At 45.8% G+C, this 22,657-nt stretch overlaps 1 protein-coding gene across 2 annotated transcripts in view; it reads left to right on the forward strand.

Annotated features, from left to right (window-relative positions):
- Positions 1-22,657, forward strand: part of BACH2 (BTB domain and CNC homolog 2) — a 412,122-nt gene that overhangs the window by 239,286 nt on the left and 150,179 nt on the right. For both annotated transcript variants that reach the window (XM_066608426.1, XM_066608435.1), the window contains one exon: positions 277-531. In XM_066608426.1, the coding sequence (XP_066464523.1) occupies positions 277-531 (255 nt within the window). The remainder of the gene's footprint in view (positions 1-276; positions 532-22,657) is intronic.

Genomic DNA, 22,657 nt, shown 5'->3' on the forward strand with positions numbered 1-22,657 from the left:
TTAGTAATAAAATGTGAAGATAGTTCCAATAATCTATCTATTTTTCCGTTAAATCTTCACCTTTAATTTTTTTTTAAACATAAAGTATGAGTACTAAACAGTCAGATATCTAAAGTGCTCTATCACTGTGCTGTTGTACGTAAATAAGAGCTGAAAACTGACAGACACTGGAATCGCTAGTTCACATACTAGACCTACGTTTGAAATGGGACATGGGTTTGGAGGACCTGCCGTTTCCTTATAGTTCTTGTTAACTGTCTTTACTTTTTTTTTCAGGGTGTGAACGGAATGTCTGCAGATGACAAGACTGAATCTCCCATGTACCTGTATGAGTCAACTGTACATTGTACCAATATTCTTCAGTGCCTCAATGACCAGTGGAAACAAGACATTCTGTGTGATGTTACTTTAGTTGTGGAAGGGAAGGAGTTTCGGGCCCATCGAGCAGTGCTGGCTGCATGTAGTGAGTACTTCTTGCAAGTGCTGGTTGGGCCAACGGAACATGGATTGGTAATCAGCTTGCCAGAAGAGGTATGATGTGATGTCCTTTTTTACTTTATAGTTAATTGTGATAAATTATAGGCAACATTACTTTAGTTAGACTTCTAATGAAAAACTAAATCTATAGCATTATTTTTGACAAATATATTTCAGTCAATTCAGTGGAGTTACTGGGCTCTGTTGTAAAATATATACTTAAGGGGGTTGTCCAGTGTAGAAAGAACATTTTCATACAACCTTTAAGGGAATTCAAAGTTAATAGAGGGAGATCCTATTCTCTTAAACAGCGTGGAGAGTGGTTGCAAAGAACATTTCCCCATGAAGGAGCTGTCTTATGCATTACACAGATAGCCCATTGATTTGATCTGGTAATCCTGCAGGAAAGCTGAACATTTAGGCCCAATGTCCACGTGCAGATTTTATTTATAAAATCCGCGCATGGCCCCCGCACGAGAGATCCGTGCGTCTTGCTTCCCATAGGGATGCATTAGCATCCGTAGGGTAGCTAAAAGCATGCGGATGGGATTTCTTCCCGGCGTGCGGGTCGCATGCTCTAATGTTCTAATTTCCTGCGGAACTGCCACACGGACACTATGAAGCCTATGGAAGCTGTCCGTATCCGCGGCACAGCGGCTGTTTTTGTGCTGTACCACGGATATGCGGTACAGCAGGAGTTTAAGAAAAAACAGCTGTGCACTGTGCATGCGCGGCACGCTGCCGGCGTGCCGAGCACATCCGCCGGCTGAAGGAAAGAAGATTCCGCCGCAGTGTCAGGAGAGGGTAAGAAAATTTATTTTCCCTCTCCATAGCCACAGGCACGCACGGATTCCACTGCGGGATTCAGCAGTGGAATCTGTGTGTGCAAGTGGACATGAGGCCTGAGTCTAACTTCACAAGAGCGAGTGCGATATATTGCGCTTACCATCCATGTGAAATGCCCCCGGATGCAAGACGTTTTTATGTCAAAACAGCATCACATCAGTTCAGGAATGTAAAGAGCCTCCCGCTCGTCTGACAGCTGTGGCGGAGAATCGCAAAGTTTGTCCCATTGTTTTCAATGGGTGTCCTCGCATTGCGTGCACTTACACGTGGTGCGATGCTGCCACTGGCCCCATGGAAGAAGAGGTGAGCACTGCTATGCGAGCGCACGCAGCAAGAAAGAATATCCGGCGATCTGTTTCCCACATCATTGTGCCATGCAGGAAAACATCACTCATGTATATGACCCCATTCAAAAGAATGAGGTTCATATTTGTGCGTCTCGCCCCTTGTGAAGCAGACCTTACTGCAGGGTTGAGGTCTTGGGTGTGATCTACTTAAGGGTGTTTACACAAATACTACATTTCTCACCCATTCACAAGATAGATGATAAATGTATGAATGTTGTGGTTCCAATCACTGGCAAAGCGCATGTGTACATATCGCTTTAATGCTGAAACAGAAATCGCTTGGCCATAGTGATCAACTCTATAATGATCAGCAGTCCCCGTCTCCATGGTGCCGTCTAATTTCAGCGTCTAATCGCCCGATTAGACACACGTGCGCAGAAGGATCTTCTCCCTTCTGGTCGGTCCGGGCACGAGCGGCGTTCTGGCTCTGCCCCCTTCTACACGTCATCGCGTAGCTCCGCCCCGTCACGGGGACGCCAGCGCAGGAAAGGTGAGTATATAACTTCTGTATGGCTCATATTTAATGCACGATGTATATTACAAAGTGCATTAATATGGCCATACAGAAGTGCTTAACCCCACTTGCTGCCGTGGGACAACCCCTTTAAGGGGCTGTATTCTGCATTAGAAGCCCGGGGCAGGTCTCCCGTGCCAGGGAGAGAGCGGGTGCTTGGATGTCGGATGGCAGCCGGGCGCTTTGGTATAACTCTTTGGACTGAAGAAACCTTGTATTCCTGGTGTTTAACCTTCTACATGCCACAGTCAGTGTAAAGGGCTGAAATAGCTCCCTCTGTCACCCATCAGACCCCCGCAATGGCTTGAATATAGCCTTTGGGTCTGCCAGCCACGGGGGCCTCTCCCTGAGGCTCATAGGCTTTCAAATGCTGATAATGAAGTCCACCAGTGGGGAAAAAAACAAAAAGTTCAAAAATATATAAAAGAGTAAAACAAATAATAAAAATAAAAACTTCAGAACCCAACACCACTATTCCTGCTTTACTATGTAAAACAATAAAAATTATACATGTGGTATCGCTGCGTTCCTAATGACCCAGAGAAAAAAGTTTGTACATTATTTAACCTGCAGAGTGCACATAATCAATAGCATGAATATCATTTAATAGCACATCACAGTGCTATTAAAATGTACAACTCATCCTCCAAGAATTAAACCTCACATAATAGCATTAACAAAAAAGAAAAATATTAGGGGTCTTTGAATGCAGTGATAACATTTTTTTTTATGTGAAATTTTGCAAAAAACCTATATAAATTAATTTAACATATCATTTATACTGCACGCTGAACACCAGTAAAAATAAAAAAAACATGCCAGACTTTCAGATTTTGTTAGTCTTCCCTCAAAAAATGGAATAAAAAGCAATCAAAGTGCTTTATGTTCCCAAAAATTGTATACATACAGAGTTCATCCTGCAAAAAACAAGCCGCCATAGAACTCTGACGATGGAAAATGGCTCTTGGAATGCGGTGACACAAAAGCAAATCTTTTTTTTTTTTTAAATGATTTTTGTGTACAAAATTAGCTAAACAAATAAATACTTTATAAACTTGGTGTTGCTGGAATTGTACTGAACCAGAAAATAATGTTATCACACTATTTATTTTTCACACTCAATGCCGTAAAAATGAAGTCCAAAAAACAAATAGCAGTATTGCTGTTTTCCCCCAATCTCCCTTAAAAAAAAAAAAAAAAGTTCGTGAAAGTTATACAGTACAATATAAATATATATATATATATATATATATATATATATATATATATATATATATATATATATATATCTATCTCCAAGGATCATGGCATTAAAAAATACAACTTATCACACAAAAAGCAAGCCCTAATATGGCTATGTCGACTCCTAGAATGTGACAATGGAAAAAAAAAGTTAAAACTCATTATTAACTAGAGATGAACGAGTATACTCGCTAAGGGCAATTGCTCGCTCGGGAGCAAAGGTTCGGCTGCCGGCGGCGGGCGGGGAGCTGCGGGGGAGGAACAGAGGTGAGATCTCTCTCCCCCCCCCCCCCCCCCTGACTGCCGCAACTCACCTGTCACCCGCGCCGTGAGCCGAACCTTTTCTCCCGAGCGGGGAGATACTCGCTAAGGACAGCGAGTATGCTTGCTCATCTCTATTAATAACCCCTTAGTGACAGCCCCACCGTGTTTTTACGTCCTGCCATTGCAGGACGTGTATGGAGGGAGGTAGCGCCTCTATCACCCTCCATACAGCGTGGGCGTCAGCTATTTATTACAGCTGACACCCGCGGGCAATACCTGCAATCAACAATGTGGCAGATCGCAGCTATTAACTCTTTAAATGCCGCTGTCAATTCTAGCAGCGGCATTTAAATCCCCCGGCCGATGTTTGGGGGTCCCGTACGGCCCCCGCCCCCCCTACGGTGAGATCGTGGGAGACGTGCAGGTGTCATGGCAGCCGGGGCCTTCTGAAAGGCTCCATGGCTGTCTTGGCAGACTGCCCATCAAGCCTTCCGTGTGGGATGGCTTGGTAGGCTGCCTGTCAGAATGCAGTATAATGTAATGCTATGGCATTACATCATACTACAGGAGAGATTAAAGCATAGCTGGTTATAGTCCTCCCTGGGGAGTAAAAGAAAGTGTAAAAATAAAAACAATAAAGTTTTACTAATTATTTTTTTTAAAAAGTAATAAAAGTAAAAAAAAACAAAAAAACAAAACAACTTTTGCTATATTTGCAATAAAGAATCTAAATAATAAAGCAAAAATACGTATTTGGTATCGCTGTTCCCTAAGAGTCCGATCTATCAAAGTAATGCATTATTTACCCCACACGGTGAACGTTTTCTGAGAAAAAAAAGAATGCCAGGAATGCGCTTTTTTTGGTCACCCTATCTCCAAGAAAAAATGTAATAAAAAGCGATCAAAAAGTCATTTGTATTTAAAAAATCAATGGAAACGACAGGACATGCCGCACAAAATGAGCCCTCGGACAACTATGTCGATGAAAAAATAAAAAAGTTATTGTGCGCAGAAAATGGATACAGAAAAATATTTTTAAAAAACCGCAAAAAACAAAAAAATATATAAGTTTGGTATCCTAATAATCGTACCGACCTATAGAATAAAGTTATCTGGTCATATTTGTTGCAGTGTAAACAGGATGCATTAAAAGATGACGGAATGTCATTTTTTTTTTTCATTTAGAATTTCTTTAAAGTTTTTCAGTTCATTATATGGTACAATAAATAGTACCATTGAAAAATACAACTCGTCCCACAAAAAAACAAGCCCTAATACAGCGACGTCGATGGATAAATAAAGGCATTATGATTTTTTAAAAGGGAAGAGGAAAACTTATTGACTCGAGTATAAGCCTAGCTATACTCCAGTATATACTAGGTTAAAAAAACCTCCGTACTCACCTCCCAGCCGGTGTCTGTGTGACCAGCTGCTTGGATTCTCCCCGCTGTCATCCCCCACTGTCCTCTCTGCTTGGCTCTGTCAGTGCTGTGTAAGTAAGCGCTGTGATTGGATTGAGCGCCAGCCAATCACAGCTGGCGCTCGATCCAATCACAGCGCTTATTTACACAGCACTGATGGCAGGGGATTTGAAAGCTGAGCAGGGAGATAACAGCGGGGAGAATTCTAAAGCAGCTTGATTGGCTGTGAATGATCGAGCATTGGCTACGAATGGCTAAGGCTCTATCCAATCACAGCTCTTACTTACACAGTGCTGACGGTGGGGGATGACAGAGCCGAGCAAAGAGGATGGCGGGGGATGACAGTGGAGAGAATTCAACCAGCCTGCCGCACCACCGCCGGAGACAGAGACGCCGGCTGGGAGATGAGTATAGAGGTTTTTTTTTTTAAGCCTTTCCTGACTCGAGTATAAGCCGAGGGGGGCTTTTTCAGCGCAAAAAAGTGTTCTGAAAAACTAGGCTTATACTCGAGTATATACAGTAAGTACGCGTCCAAAGTTATTGCAACCTGGCTTGAACACGGCAACCAAAGTATCGAAGTGCCTATGGCAAAACCTTGGCCTGAATGCCATAAAAAAAGTGTACTGAACTAAAAAAAAGTCTCAATTGAGTTACACTAGTTTTGTCAAGAGGAATTAAAAAAAGAATTCTGATAATTGCAGAAAGGTCGTTGAAAGCTGCTAGAATGCTTGAATTAAGTTAGGGCTAATGCCAACGGCTGGATTTCCACCGTGGAATTCCGCAGCGTGAAATAACCCGTGGCATGTCCTATTTGCCGCGGAAATACCCGTGGACGACTTCCATTGTAGTCAATGGAAGCCGGCCGTCACGCTATACTTCCGCTGTAGCACAGCGGAAGTGTAGTGTGAATATACTTGCCTGCCCACTGCCGGCCGTGTCATATGACACTGCCAGCGCCTCATGCGACACTGCCAGCGCCTCATGCGCTGTACTGCGCATACGCGCCGGCACGTCATGCGGGACTTGCACAGCAGATCCGGGAGGTGAGTCTGGGGCCTTGGGGGGGGGGGGGATTGTGACGGACTCCGCTGCGGTATTCTGCTTGCAAAGCCTGTCACGGCCATGGGCATGAGCCCTTAAGTAATTAAAAAGCGATGCCACAAAATACTAACAAGGTGTATATTAGTGTTTTAAGCTTTGAGTTTTAATATAGTGAAAGAAACCAATTCATTGTTCACATCTAATGTTATTTTAAATCAATGTAACTACCTTTTATTGACTTGATAAAATGATAGATTTGGTTGCATGAAATGTGTTTAAATCTCAGTTTGAATACCTTTAGCCTGAGTGTATGTTAACTATTGGCCTCAACTGTATTTACACTGTAAACATTTTGTATAGATTACTTCAACTGATTACTGTGTTACTGGCCTTTGATGCCGCATTTCTGTGCGTTTCAGTGGGATTTATATGCCTTCTAATTTTTCATATCCAACTGCGATTGGTGCCACTCTAATTATTATAAATAAATTACTGTAATGAAGCCGGCTAGACACCAGAACTTCACCTATAGCTGTCATTTTTCCTCTGGTAACTACATGCCGCTTTCACCAATGAAGTAATGCTCCCTGCTAAGTGGCACACATTTTTCCCTGCTGCCACCACAATGGATCCACTTCCCTGAGCCACCAATCCGCACAACACTCAGACACTGGCTTCTGCATTGAAGTGCTGTCCAGCCTATTCAGTGTATTGAGGGGCCGGATCGCAACTACGACCCCCTATAGGTGTGCCACTGATGCGAGGTATTGGGGGTAACTGTCAAAGTTGGATATAGCATTAATTTTACGAAAATTGTATAGTTCCATCTTTTTTACCAACCATCACTACTGGTGAAGACCAAGGACTTTTAGATGGTTCAATAACTAATGTAAGCATTTCTTGAACCTCATTTTCTGCCTTGTGCTTTAATTTTTCTGGCATTCGATAAGGTTTTTGTCTGATTGGAGCATGGTCTCTAGTATTTATTTCATAACAAATAAAAAACAGGCAACCAGGCTTACTGCCAAAAAACACGTGAACTTGATTTTTAGGTTCCTGAAGTCACAATGTTGCGCCTCAGATAATTTTGAAGTTGAGGTAACATCTGACCACTCTGCACAATTTTTTTTAACAAATTAAAAATCTTTTCAGAAATATCCTTAAAAGACTCTGTAATAATGGTGCAAGCAGTATTACTTTCTGGATTCACCTTTGGTTCAATCCAACATTTTAATAAATTTACATGGTAGACCTTACTTTTTTGTTTTTTTTATATGGGGTTTTATTTTCAGTCTGCAGAACAAGTTTGTCTAACAACTTAATACGAGGTTCTTGCCATTTTGCCAACAACTTATTTTCACTGCCAGGAAGTAAGAGCAGACCCCTGTCACCTACTTTTGTTGATATATTATTGGCATGTCGATCATTCCATTTCTTCTGGTACACTATGGCTTTGTGGACATTATCATGGGCTACCTTGATCAGTTTCAATAATCTCTCATTTGTAACAATGCTCTACAACATATTTTTTTTTTTTTTTATAAATTCTTTATTTATTTCAGGAAGTTATTCAATGACCACTGAGTAAACAACTTTGAGGTTCAATCTCGTTCACATTGCCTGCATGTCTCAGTATTAAACAGATTAACTAGAGAAAATTTCCATGTAAACGTAGAAAACATGTCAAATGGAATAATAAATCAGGTCTCGCCTAACTTCCTGGCTCCGTCTGCAGCACTTTCCACAATACACTATGCCGAACTTTATGGCTTTATGCATTGTATAACATATTCAAAGGTAACTAATGAAACAGACTAGACACATGAGGGGTGTGTACAGGGTTGCGACTGAGCTTGTCGCTGATGGGGTTATGGCAGGGGGGTGTGTGGCTGGGTGGGGGTGGGGGGTATTTTAGTTAGTTTGGGGGTTAAGTAGTTGGCGGTATTCTTCCGTGTTTTGGAAGTCTATCCAGTGGTACCATGTTTTCCGGAACCTTTCTTGCGTACCCTTTAGTGCTGCAGAGAGGTCCTCCATCTCCTTAATCCAGTTGACTGTATTTAGCCAAAATGCCAGCGAAGGCGGAGCTGTCTGTCTCCACCGCCTGGCTATACACGACCTCGCCGCGTTCACCAAAAAGCAGACCACCGATTTTTTTATAGGTAGCCAATGGGATGTCACTATGATGTAGGAGAAAGAATGCAGGCGTCCTCGGGAGGGTGTAGTGGGTAAATTTAGAGGTGACCCGCCAGACCTCTGACCAGTAGCCCGCCAGCACCGGACATTCCCAAAAGACGTGCAGCATGGTCCCCTGCTCCGATCCGCATCTCCAGCACGTGGGAGAGACCGACGGGAATATCTTATTCAGATGGGAGGGCACCCTGTACCATCTGGAGAGGATCTTAAAGCCGGATTCTTGTATTCTGCTGGAGATGGATGCAGAGTGTGTGATAGTGTATATTTTGTGTGTTTCCTCGGCGGTGAGGTTGATTCCCAAATCCCCTTCCCATTTTTCAATGTATCTTGGGGGGGCGGTTCCCGGTTGTGAGACAAGGATATTGTAGATTCTAGATAGTGTGTGTCTCGAGGGGCCCTCTCCAGTGCAGATTACTTCAAATTGTGTTTTTGGACGGGAAAACCTATTTGGCTGAGGTAGGGACTGTAGAAAGTGTCTTAGCTGTAATATCTGCCAGAGTGGGAGAGGGGTTGGGACGGTGGGCCCTCTCAACGTGTCCACCGAAAGCCACTGGCCATTTTGTAGGAAGTGTTCTGCCCTATATCTGCCTTCTGTTAGCCAAGTGCGGAACACTCCCTTCTCTCCTCCCGGGTGGAAGTTCGGGTTACCCAGGATCGGGAACAGTGGGGATGGCCTGGGGGATATGTCTATCCTCTCTAGTATTTTGGCCGCAGTTGACAGTGTGGGGCCGATGGTGGGGTGTCGCATCACCTCTCCTAAGCTGGGACCGTCCGACCAGGGGAGGGTCACCAACGGTGCATGTGACGCCGTTTGTTTGATGGCTATCCATTGCTTGAGTGCAGCATGCCGATGCCAGTCTATGATGCGTACCAGGTGAGCCGCTTGGTGGTATTTCACGAAGTCCGGAAGCCCTAGGCCACCCTCTTTTTTTGGTCTTGTCAGCGTATTACGTGCTATCCGGGATGTCTTTCCTGCCCATATAAATGTGGTGGTGAGAGAGAGGAGATGTTGGAAGAAGCTCTTTGGGACATGTATGGGGAGGGCTTGGATTAGGTAGAGGACTCTGGGGAGGATATTCATTTTAATAATAGCTCCTCTGCCAAACCAAGAGAACGTACCTTTGGTCCACTGGCTGAGGTCTTGTCTGACCCTGTTTAGGAGCGCTGGGAAGTTAGCCGCGTATAAGTCCTCGCTTCTCGGCGTTAAGTTTGTTCTTAGATATTTAATGTGGTCCCTTGCCCATGTGAAAGAGAAGAAGTCCTTGAGTTCCTCCACTAGGGATTGTGTGAGTGAAACGTTGAGCGCAGCTGACTTATGGTAATTGATTTTGAAATTGGATAAAGCTGAATAATGTTTGAACTCGGCCATAAGGTTTGGTAGAGTAATTCGTGGGTCTGAGATAAAGAAAAGAAGATCGTCTGCATAGGCCGCTATCTTGTGTTCGGTGTCGCCTGCTGTGATCCCGTGTATATTTGGGTTGGCGCGGATTTTGGTCAGCAATGGCTCGAGGCATAGGATGAAAATCAGTGGAGATCCCCGTTCGCAATGGGGAATGGTTCTGAGAGCAGACCATTTACTCTTACTGATGCTGTTGGGTGAGAGTATAGGCTCATGATCCATTGCAGCATGTTTGGTCCCATCCCCATATACGTCAAAGTTGCAAACAGGAAATCCCACTCTACCCTGTCAAAAGCCTTATCTGCGTCTGTGGACAGTAGGCATGTTGGCAGGGGAAGGTTGCGTGCTGCCTGGATAAGGTTAATGGCTTTAGTTGTATTATCCCTTGCCTCTCTCATAGGGACGAAGCCCACTTGGTCTGTGTGGATTATGGCTTGTAGGTAGGGGGAGATCCTGTCTGCAAGTATTTTGGCGAATAGTTTCAGGTCCGCGTTTAGCAGGAATATCGGGCGGTAGCTTTGGCACTTTGAGGGATCTTTGCCCTCTTTAGGGATGACCGAGATGTTAGCAGTTAGGGTGTCTCTGGGGATTTTGCTCCCATTGGTTATGGAGTTAAATGCCTGGATAAAATGGGGGGCCAGCGTTTCCGCGTATTTCTTATAGTACGTTAAGGTAATCCCGTCGGGTCCCGGGGCTTTTCCGGGCCGCGAGGCTGCGAGCGCTTCTGTCAGCTCGCTTGGCGAGATAGGGGCTTCCATCCTGTCTATTGCCTCCTGCGGGAGTTTACAAAGGTTCGCCTGCTGCAGGTATTCTCGAATTGAGGCTCTCTTTTGCTCTCTCGCCTGGGTAGACTGTGGGGGGGCTAAGTTGTACAGAGAGTGGTAGTATTCCCGAAAGGCATCGGCTATTTGTTGCGGTGAGTGTTGTACGAGGCCTTTGGAGTTATTGATGTGCGGAACGTATGTGCTGGCTCTAGTGGACCGCAGCGCTCGTGCCAGTGTACGACTGGGTTTATCTCCAAACTCATAGAAGTGCCGCCTGCATTTCGCTATGCCTGCTTTGGCCCTCCCCAGACAGTAAGAACGGACCTTTTCCCTCAGTTGGAACAGTTCTGCCCCGCAAGCGCTGTCGTGGGTAGATTTATGGGTAATCTCTAATTCCTGGACCCGGTCCAGTAGCTTTTTAAGGTGCGCGGACCTTTCCTTTTTAATGCGGGAGCCTATATTAACGCACTGACCACGAATTACGCATTTGTGCGCCTCCCAGATCGTTAGCGAGTCTACGTCCGGCGTTGTGTTGAGAGTAAAATAGTCTGTAATCGTTTTATGGATTTCATCCGAGATTACTGGGTCTTGGAGGAAGGACTCATTGAGTCGCCAATGCCATGTCCTGTTATGAAGGGATGGTAATTTTACTGTTAGTGTGATCATGGCGTGGTCTGAAAAGGTAATGTTGTCTATTGTTGCTGATACTAGGGACGATAATGTGGAATGTTGGAGGAGGAAGTAGTCTATTCTGGAATACGTGCTGTGTGGGTGTGAGAAGAATGTGTAATCTTTGGTCGTGGGATGCAGTATTCTCCATGGATCTACCAATTGGTGACTGTGTAGTGTACGCTTGATCCTACGGTGTACGGAAACGGAGTGGCTGTCAGATCCTCTAGATGTGTCTATCCGTGGGTCCAGGGGGACATTGAAGTCTCCTCCTAGCACCAGGGTGCCCTCTCTGAATTCGTCCAAGTCCTCCAGGAGCCTCTCGAGAAAGGCCACCTGGTCGGAGTTGGGGGAATAAACCGCGGCAAATGTGAATGGTGTGCTGGCGAGCTTACCTTTGATGAACAGGTACCTGCCTCCCGGATCGTAGCGCGTCTCCCCGTGCTCCCATGGAACGGAGTTGGCCAGGAGGATTGAGACCCCTTTGGACTTGGACTCCGCATTCGTACTGTGGTATGCCTTTGGGAATCGGGTGTCCGCGAACTTCAGGCAGGCGTTCGTACGGAAGTGGGTTTCCAGCACGAAGGCCACCTGCGCCCTCTTCTTCTGGAGTAGATGGAGGATGGAGGACCTCTTCTCTGGTACGTTTAAGCCCTGCGCATTAATTGAAATTATCAAAAGGTTATTCGGATCCGATGACATGGCACCTCTGATCTTTGGGGTTGTTACTAGAAGATTCGCTCCGGGATGGGAGGGGGGACGTGGTGTGCAGAGGGAATAGGTGGGGGAGGATGTGGCAGGGGGGCGGGGGTCAGTTGGGGGGACACACGACACAATAGGGAAAACACAGTGACTAGAAGGTTAATCTCTAACCAGCCTAGTGTTTGGCCGCTACAACTTAATCAGGGAGCCTGGTGCCCCCGAAACCGTGAGGCCGGACCAGGTCCCCTGATACCCTGCTGGGGGAAAGTGTGGAAGTGCACCGAATCAGCAAGGCCGCCTCCGGGCTCTCAAGTCTATTAACCAAATCTGGAGGGAATATGACCGGTTTCTTTTTCTTGTGTAGGTTCCTTTCTTTTACGCTCTCGCCTGGGAGCTCCAGGCCGCCGCCAATGAGGGATCTGCTGTGCGGGGGAACAATTGCGGGGACTGCTGTTGTTATTGTCCACTTTTTGTGTGTCCGTCTTTGCTTGTGGGTACTTTCTGTCGAACTATCAACGGGGGAAACGAATGGAAACATAGTCAGTGAGTCCCTTGTTCTGTATATATGGTGTGTAACTCAAATTCCAGGGCTGGGGTGTTGGTTTCTTCATCTTGGGAGACTCTTTTGCTCAGGGGATTGTGGGGGAAAAGTCCATCGGTTCGGTCCAATCCGGTATTGGCACCGCTGGGACCTCCAGGAACCTAAACGCTCCTTCTAGGTCTGACGGGGATCTGACCGTGAAGATGCGCCCTCTTTTCCGTAGGATCAAATGGAAAGGGTGACCCCATTTATATGTGGCATCTGCTCTGCGCGCTGCCTCGAGCAGGGGGCAGATCAATCTCCTGCTGTTGAGAGTCAGCCTAGAGACGTCGGGCAAGATGGTGATCTCCGCTCCCTTGAATTTGACTGGGCCTCTTTCCCACGCCAGCCTTTGGATTTCTTCTTTCTGCCTATAGAAGTGCACCCGGCATATTACATCTCTCGGCATATTGGTGTTCCGTGTTCTGCCTCCTAGCGTCCTGTGGACCCTGTCCAATTCTATTATTCGGTCCTCCGGCCGCTGCATTAATTTATTGAAGATGGCCGTTACACAGTCATGCAGCGCATCTGGGGGTACGTCTTCTGGTAGGCCTCGCAGTTTTAAGTTGTTGCGGCGCCCCCTGTTCTCGATGTCATCGAGATGAAAGGTCAGGTCTCTAATCTGTCTTTGCTGTCTTTCTATTGTTAGAGAAAGTTGTTGAAAGTCCGTAGTCGAGACCTCTGGGTTTTCCTCAAGGGCCGCCACCCGCTCTGCGAGTGCCTGTACTGTGTGACTGACTGTCGCAATGGCTTTGTCATGTTTTTCTTCAATGCGTTGCAGTTGCATCTCGAGGTCTGTTTTGGTGGGTAACGCACGAATCATGACCCATAGGGCTTGCAGTGTTTGAGAATCATCTGCAGGCGGTGTTATTAGGTTGTCAGGGGTCGTCGTTGCAGGTGGCTGTGTGCGGTAAGGGTCGGATGGTGACTGGCTAGTGCGGGGGGGTCGGGGGCCCTCTTCTTCTCCTGTAGTGTGGGTTGCCTTTTCTTTTGTGGGTCGTGTGGAGACGTCTGCCTCAGCGCCTCTGAAATACGGCTGTCCCTTACTGTCATGCCCCAGAATGGATGTTGCATCCTCTCCCTTTCTCCCTGTGCGGTGTATTGGGCTAACGTGGTCCTCCTGTGGTGTCCCCGGGTCTGCTGCCCCCTTCCCCTTACTAACCTTCATAGTTGTCCCTCCTGGGAGTATCGTTGCTGCATTTGCTGCATGCCGAGGTCCCTTCACCTCGTGGTGTCTCGGCGCCAAGTTGCTTAGGGGAGGGGGGGGGGATCTTCTCCCGTCCACAGCTTCTGCATGTGGAGCCTCTGCTCCCCGGTCTTGCTGCGGGGTATGCTCCGCTTCCCTGTGCAGGGGTGTACAGGTGTCTGCCCCGTTCTCCGTCCCCTTTTCTGCCGCGTCCGGCGCCTCAGCCTCGCTGGCGGGCTTTCTGTGGGGACCCGGCGCCATGATGGTGGGATTTGACAGCTCCCCCGCGGCGCCCAGCATCGGGGAGCCCTTCTCCTCTCTCCGCGGCTTCTGCTTCCCCTGGTTACCTGGCGACGGCGTCCTCCTCGTGTCTGCCGCTATTGCAGGTAAGGGCACTTCTTCTTCCCTACGGAGCTGCGGGGCAGGCACCACGTGTGCGCCGGCGGGATTTCGCTGTGTCCCGGCGCTTGCTCCGTTAAGGAACCTGCTGATGGGTGATCCGCGGGACTGTGGCTGGCTCACCCTTCTCTTCCCCACCCTGGTCATCCTTCTTGGGTCTCGGTGGCTGGTTTATTTCCCCGTTTTGGTGGCTAGCGGCGGCGGAGCTCCGGAGCCTGCGACCTCACGCTTCCATGGCTAGACATGGCCTACAACATATTTCTGATGACCAGTTGTACCTTCCCATATCTCTCTGATAATATTCAGATGTCCTCTTAGTCGTCTTCCATATAACAATTCAAATGGGCTAAACCTTTCGGAAACTCACAGTCGCAAATAATAGAAAACACAACCATTTGTCCCATAATGTTTAATTAACAAATTTTCTAAGTATACTCTTTAGTGTTTGGTCAGATCGTTCTGCCAGCCCATCTGTTTGTGGATAAGGGGTAGTTCTCAGAGACTGAATGCCAAGAAGGTGATACACTTCTGACAGGAAAGAAGAGGTGAAATTACTACCTTGATCAGTTAGGACCTGCTTAGGTGAACTGAGCCTGCTAAACACATTTAAAATGTCCTCAGCAACCCTTTTAGCAGTGACTGTTCACATGGGAATGGCCTCAGGGTACTTAGTACAGCAATCTACTATGGTAAGAATAAAACAGTTACCTTTATAACTTTTCTGTAGTGGACCAATGATATCCATGCCAACAGTTTTAAATGGCTCATTAATTACAATTACGGGCAATGTTATAAGCTCTGCTTTAGACCGCCTGCACACGGGCGGAAATCCCGCGGGATTTCCACCACTGAAAGCCTGCATAGGAGTGCATTACAATACGCACTCCTATGCAGACGGCCGCGGTTTGGCCGCGCGAAATCTCGCGCGGCAAACAAACCGTGGCATGTCCTATTTTTGTGCGGGGCTCGCAGAGAAACGTCACTCATCCGGCCGCCGGCTCCGGTCTGCGCATGCGCCGGCAGCCGGCACATGAAAGAACCGGGGCCGCCGGGCGCGGGTGAGTACGCGCTCGTCTCTGCAGGCGCTCGGGTCGGGTCCCGCGGCGAGGATTCTCGCCGCCGGATCCGACCCGCTCGTCTGCAGGCGGCCTTAGGAGGAGCAAAAGCAGTATACTGGCTCACAGGGCAACTACAACAATAAGCGGATACTTCATCATTAGAGTTGAGCGAACGTACACTGCCGAGCTTGATGCTCGTTCGAGTATTAGCATACTCGATGGTGCTCGCCGTGTTCGACGCCGCCCCAGTTTTGGCCCCTCCCCGCTGCGATGTGTCAGTTTTGACCCCTCCCTGCTGCGCACGTTAAGAGTAGTTTGTGGCTGGCTTGAGAGAGAGAGGACAAAAAAAAAAAAGCTCAGCAACCGGCGGGTCCCATACAAAAATGCTCGAGTCTCCCATTGAAGTCAGTGGGGTTCATTACTCGAATAGAGCATTTGGGTACTCTCTCATCTCTATTCATCATAAACTGCAGGCCAATAGAACATTTGCCAAATTCTTTTTATAACCCAAATAAACAGCACCAAAAACATGTACTAATTTCAGAATTTCTAATCTGAACTTCTTTGAAACAACCAACTGTTGCACTTTTCTTTGAATTTCCACACACACTATACAAATTTTTATCTTATCACAGTCCAGCATTCATATACGAGTACTAGCCTTCCTTGGAAAGTCTTTTTTTTTCCTGAAGACCTGTTCTGGAACACTAGAACTCTTTGTATTTGCTGGCTCCATGATCTCCTCATGAAATGGGAACATTTCTTAGGCCTCATGTCCACTAGGAAATTCGGACCCGAGCGGATTCTCAATGCAGAATCCTGCAGCGAGTCCCTCCTTTCTCGCAGACATGAGGCCTGAAAATTGATTTTTCTTACCTGTCCGGACACAGTGGATCTTTCATCCGTCGCGGACGGATCTTCTTTCTTTGGCCCAGCGGATGTGCTCGGCACGCCGGAAGAGTGCCGTGCGCATGAGCCATGCACTCTTCTTCTTCTTTTTTTTTTTTTTAACTCCTGCTCTCCTGCGCCGGAAAGCAGGAATTCAGCTGCGGATGTGCCGCGGATACAGATGACTTCCATAGGCTTCTATGGAAGCCTGCGGGAGACCCGCAGAAAATGGGGCATGCTGTGGGTGATTTCCCCCACTTGCGATCCGCGTGGCAGGAAAAAAGGATATCCGCAGGTATTTACTTACCTGCAGGTGTCCAATGCATCCCTATGGCTGCGGAAAACGGAAAAAAAAGAAATTCTACCATTTGTTTTTTGGATTTCATTTTTAGGTCGTTCAGCGTGCAGAATAAATATTGTGATAACATTCTCTGAGTCAACACGATTCCGGCGATACCAAGTTTATACAGTTTTTTTTTATGTTTTGCTTTTTTTGTGCATTTAAAATATTTTTTTTTCTTAAAGGTTTGCTTTTGTGTCGCCACATTCCAAGAGCTGTATTAATTTTTTTTTTCCATTGCCAGAACTGTAGAAGGCCTTGTTTTTTGCGGGATGAACTCGAGTCTTCATTTATCTAATTTTTAGTAACATGAAAAATTTTGATCAGTTTTTATTCCATTTTTTTCTAGGGGCAAGATTAACAAAATCTGTAATTCTGGCATGTTTTTTATTTTTATTTTTCACTGCATTCTCTGAGCAGTATAAATAATATATTAAAGTAATTCTACAGGCCAGTATGATTATGCCAATACCAAATTATAATAGTTTTTTTTTTCTTTTTCGCTACTTTTTCACGGTTTAAAAAAAAAAAAAGATTATTTTTTATCGCTGCATTCAAAGACCCCTAGCATTTACATTTTTTACTCAATGGAGCTGTGTAAAGTTGTACTTTTTATTTGTACCATTTGTTGATCCATGCAGCATTTTGATCACTTTCTATTCTGTCTTTTGTATGGTGAGATAGGATAAATTAGCTATTTTTTTTCCCATGCCGTGCACCCTACAGATTAACATTTACATCCTGCAGCGTCGGGGTATGTATGAAGAGAGATCACGGCGCGACCTCTCTTCATACAGCACGGGCGTTAGCTTTTTATAACAGTTGACACCCGCGGGCAATAGCTGTAATCGGCCACGTGGCTGATCTCGGCTATTAACCCTTTAAATGCCACTGTCCATTCTGACAGGCATTTAAATCCCCCGAACATCCTCCCGTACGCCTACCCGCGTGAGGTCGCAGGGAGCCGTACAAGTGTCATAGCAGCCGCGGTCATTCTGAAAGGCCCAGCGCTTCCTTAGCAGACTGCCTTTCAAGCCGTCCCCGTGGGGTGGCTTGAGAGACTGCCTGTCAAATCGCAGTATGACGTAATGCAACAGCGTTACGTCACAATCTATCAAAGTAGCGCATTATTTGCCCCACACAGTAAACGTCGTCTGAAAATTAAATTAAAGAACGCAGGAAATGCACTTTTTCAGTCACCTTGTCTCCCAGAAAAAATGCAATAAAAAGCGATCAAGAAGTCATATGTATTCCAAATTGGACATCCTGCAAAAAACTAAAAAAGTTATTGCGCGCAGAAGATTAAATGTCTTTAAAAATAAAATACAAGTACTACAGCAAAAAAAAAAACTGTACAAGTTTGGTAACGTAGTAATCGTACTGACCTATAGAATAAAGTTATCATGTCATTTTTGTTTGCAGGTCGTAGAAACAAGATGCACTGAAAGATGGTGGAATGTCGTTCTTTTTTTTTTTCCATTTTACTCCACTTAGAATTTTTTCGGTACATTATATGGTACTTTAAATAGCACCATTAAAAAATACAACTCGTCCTGAAAAAAAATAAGCCCTCATACAACGACGTTGATGAATCAATAAAGAAGTTACGATTTTTTAAAAGGGGGGAGGCAAAATCGAAAATGGGGGGGGGGAAGGGGGCTGCGTCATTAAGGGGTTAATTAATGTACTGCCTTCCTTCTCTGGCTCATTATGAATGCAGGGATACCATATGTGTAATTTTGTTTTTAATTTTTTAATTTTTTACAAAGTAAAGGGAGAAAGGTGGGGTTTTTGGCGTTTTTACTTTTAGAATTTTTTTACTTTTTTTTATTCTTCTAATACTCTGCTATGCTGAGGCATAGTCATTAGACAGGCTATGACACTCAGACAGAGTCTTGAGCATCATAGCTTAATTTAGCTGCAGCCCCTGAGGCTATATTCAAGCCTCTGAGTGCCACAGAGACCCATCAGGACCCTCTAATTACATTCCAGGGGTTCCGATGCTGTCAGCCCTTTACATTCTGCGGTTGCACAGACCATGTCATCCAAAGGGTTAAACAGCGAAGATTGGAGGTGTTCTCTGCTGTAAGAGCTGATGCCCGGCTATCATCTGACAGCCGATCATCAGCTCTCCCTCCCACGGGGACCATCGACCAGTTTCTGACAAGCCAATGGTCCCCATAGCAATGTGTTAACAGTGCAGGAGTTCAAAAAAAGAAGCGGGATGTTGCCGGCAAATCTGTTCTATCTTCCCACTTCTTTTTTTAAAGTCTTGCACTGGTTCTCTGTGGGGCTGTGCAGGCAGAATACAATGCCACAAGTTATGGCTTTGTGTTCTGCATTGTCCCATAGTGAAACATAGCCCGGAAATCTTCCAAGCTATATCACTATGGGCAGTGGAGCTCGTCGCGGAAAATTTCCACTAAAGGGGGTTAAGAGGTTAAAAGAGGTATAGTGGCGTGGGATGAGAACATTATTTTTCCACTATGTAAGGCACTTGTCAGGCCTCACATGGAATAGTGTGTACAGTTCTGGACACCAGTGCTCAGGAATGATGCTGCAGTGCTTGAAGGGGTTCAAAGTAGGGAAACTAAATTAATAAACTGAGGACTGGAATACCCAGAGGGGCTATCAATATTGGGATTATTCACCATGGAAAAAGGACGCTTAGAGGGCGACCAAATAACTATATATAAAGATCTCTCCCATGATCTGTTTATACCCAGCACTGCGACGATAACAAAAGGACATCCTCTACTTCTAGAGGAAAGAAGGTTTCGTCATCAATACAAAGGGGGATTATTTACTGTAAGAGCAGTGATACTATGGAACTCTCTGCCTGAGGACGTATTGATGGCAAAATCCATAAAGGAGTTTAAGAGGGAGTTAGATGTCTTTTTAGAGCGCTATGATATTACAGGATATAGGCATTAAATAACCAGCGGGGTTGTTGATTTTAGAGTCGGGTAGGAACGTTGATCCAGGGATTATTCTGACTGCCATTATGGAGTCCAAAAGAAATTTTTTTCCCCCAAATAGGCTAAATTGGTTTCTGCCTGCTTGAGGTTTTTTTTTGCCTTCCTCTGGATCAACAAGGGGGGAGGGGTGGAAACAGGCTGAACTAGATGAACATTGTCTTCTTTCAGCCTAACATACCATGTTACTGGCTGCACTTTAATATTTGATGTGGAGTCATTTTTTTGTATCTCCATGAGCACAAGTAATAGGTTCTTTGGGGTACTCTGTCTTCTTACTAAGTCCTTATTTACCAGACTGTTTACTGCCAGAATCCAGCAAAGCATCTGCAGTCTGTCCATTAATTTGAATAGGCCAGATAAAGTACCGTATATACTCGAGTATTAGCCGACCCGAGTATAAGCTGAGACAGTAAGTTTTACTGCAAAAAACGGAGAAAACTTATTGACTCAAGTATAAGCTGAGCTATACTCGAGTATATACTGGGTAAAAAAAACCCTCCATACTCACCTCCCAGCCGGCGTCTGTGTCTGTGCGACAAGCTGCCTGAATTCTCCCTGCTGTCATCCCCCGCCGTCTTCTCTGGTTGGTTCTGTCAGTACTGTGTAAGTAAGCGCTGTGATTGGATTGCACGTCAGCCAATCACAGATGGCACTAGATCCAATCACAGTGCTAACTTACACATCACTGACTGCAGGGGATTTGAAAACCGAGCAGGGAGATGACAGCGGGGAGAATTCTAAAGCAGCTTGATTGGCTGTGAATGATCGAGCACCGGCTGTGATTAGCTGACGCTCGATCCAATCACAGCTCTTACTTACACAGCGCTGACGGCGGGGGATGACAGCGGAGAGAATTCAAGCAGCCTGCCGCACCACCGCCAGACACAAAGACGCCGGCTGGGAAATGAGTATGGAGGTTTTTTTTAGCTTTGCCTGACTCGAGTATAAGCCGAGGAAGCCTTTTTCAGCACAAAAAAATGTGCTGAAAAACTAGGCTTATACTCGAGTATATACAGTATTTGGAAACAAAGAGCTTTTCCTGGGGCAAAATTTAGCTACATGTCCCTTCTCTTGACAAATATAGCACATTTTTTCTCTGCTGGCTTTTTTTAATGGTGTTGGGGTGTCTTGACCTCTCCCTCCTGAGATCATTCTGTATAGTCTGTAGGAACCAGCTACAGGTTTGCTTATGTCTCTTTTTGCAAGGAAAAATTCTCTGCCAAACCTATTGCTTTGTCAGTATTTTTGGGTCGATTTTTTTTCTAACTCCGGCATGAACATCAACTGGAAGAATTTGAATAAACTGTTCAAGTATTATTGCTTTACTGACTTATTCAATCGTTATGGTGTTTGGGTTCATCCATTTTATATATAAATCTTGCAGACAGGTAAAAACTTTACTTGGGCTATCAGTGTAGCAATACTTGAGTTCTCTGAACCTCTGTCTGTAGGTGTCTTCTCTGATGTCATGTAGCCTTAAAATTGTCTCTTTAACCAAGTCATAGTCACTTCCATCCTGTATGTTCATGTGGCTGTATGCTAGCTGGGCTTGTCAAGTAAGATATGGTACTAGTCTTGCCACCCACTGTTCCTTAGGCCACTGAAAGGTGCTTGCCTCTGTATCATCTTGAGGAGTAAGTTTTGTAATGTTAGGGCCTTTCCAATGAAGCACAGTCACGGATGGAGAATGAGCAGGTGAAACTGTTTGCTGTACATGTAGCATTTGGAGCACTTCTTTCCAACATTCATCCTGATACTGCACAATTTCTCCATTTGTCTTTTTTCTGCTTTAATCTGTTGCACAGCCAGCCATTTCATCAGGTTAGCAATGCTTTCAGAAAAAGACTTGGACTTTGAATCAGCAGCACTTGAACCTGTCAAAGCACCAACTCATTGCACCTCTGCTACCTCATTGCTCTGTGCAGTGTATTTGACTTTAGGACTGGCACCTTGACTTTCCTTTATTTTTGTGCTTATTCTCAGAAATCCGCTTTGAAGGTACTCTTGTTTTAACACCCCATGAATGGGTCTTCTACGTAATTCCTTTGCTTCCTTTAAATGAGAGTACTTGAAAAATACTCAGATTTGATCCCACTGCTGCCACCATATGTGAAACTTGGGATTTCGAAAGGAGCCACAGACCTTGCCTTGCTGAAAACAATATGAATGACAGAGATACCTGACCACAGGTGAGCAAGGTGAGCAGTGGTAGCACACTGTGACAGTAACCCCATCAGGCCCCCTTTTTCTTGCAGCATAACATTTTTTTGATTAAATAGGGGGCATTGATATTCTCCAGAGGTTGTCACAATCTTTCCTCTGGACCGTATGCCTTCCAATCCACCGAGTAGAACAGTTTCCCTCCTATTTTCTTGACATCTAAGTTTTCTTTGACTCCATATTCCTCTTCTGCAACAGTGTAGGATGCAGAAGATCTGAAAGGTTGCGCATATCTGTTAACCCCTTAACGACCGGGCCATAGTCTTTTTACGTCCTCCCGAAGTGGGCTTTATTCTCTGAGGACGTAAAAACATGCATCCTACAGAGAAAAAAGCCCCTCGTGCTCTGGACGTGACAGCTGTCATCCCGGGCTGCTGTGACACCCCCCCCCCCCCCCCGGCATTGCAAAAAAAAGTAAATAAAAGTGCCCAAAAAGTCGGATCGGATCCATCAGGGCAGCTGAAATTACTCACCCGGGTCCGGCACGCTGCTCCCCGCTCTCCCGCTGCTCCGGGCCCCGAAGCCGGTCTTCTGCGCATGCGCGCTAGGCGGCATTACGTCAGCCGCATGCGCAGAAGGCCTGGCGGCACGGGAGATTTAAAATCTCCTGGCTCCCGCCTCCTGTAGGTAGCCGGGAGGCAGGAGATGTCAGCGGGGACCGCGGAAAAGTGCAAAAAAGTTTTTAAAAAGTAAAGTTTCACCTCCCCTCATGGATCGGATCCATGAGGGGAGGTGAAAATACTCACCCCAGGTCCGCCGATGTCCCCGGTGTTTTGGGACCCGAAGTCCTCCTCTGCGCATGCACAGAGGGGCTCGAGCCTCGGGAAATGCAAAATCCCTCTGCTCCTGGCTGCCATGTGTAGCCTGGAGCAAAGGGATGTCACTGGAGACATGATCACTGTTATCCAATGGATAGCAGTGATCATATAAAGTAAAAAAAAATGTAAAAAAGTTTTAAAAAGTGTACGTTTCATCTCCCCTCATGGATCATATCCGTGAGGGAGGATGAAAGTACATACATAAGGCCCCCGGATTTATCCGTGGACCTTACCCCACTTTCTGCGCACGTGCCCGTCGCCAAAATGGCGGAGGCATGCGCAAAAGCTGTGGATTGCCAGGATAATTTAAA

Source organism: Eleutherodactylus coqui, chromosome 1 (genome assembly GCF_035609145.1).
Source record: "Eleutherodactylus coqui strain aEleCoq1 chromosome 1, aEleCoq1.hap1, whole genome shotgun sequence".
NCBI lineage: Eukaryota > Metazoa > Chordata > Amphibia > Anura > Eleutherodactylidae > Eleutherodactylus > Eleutherodactylus coqui.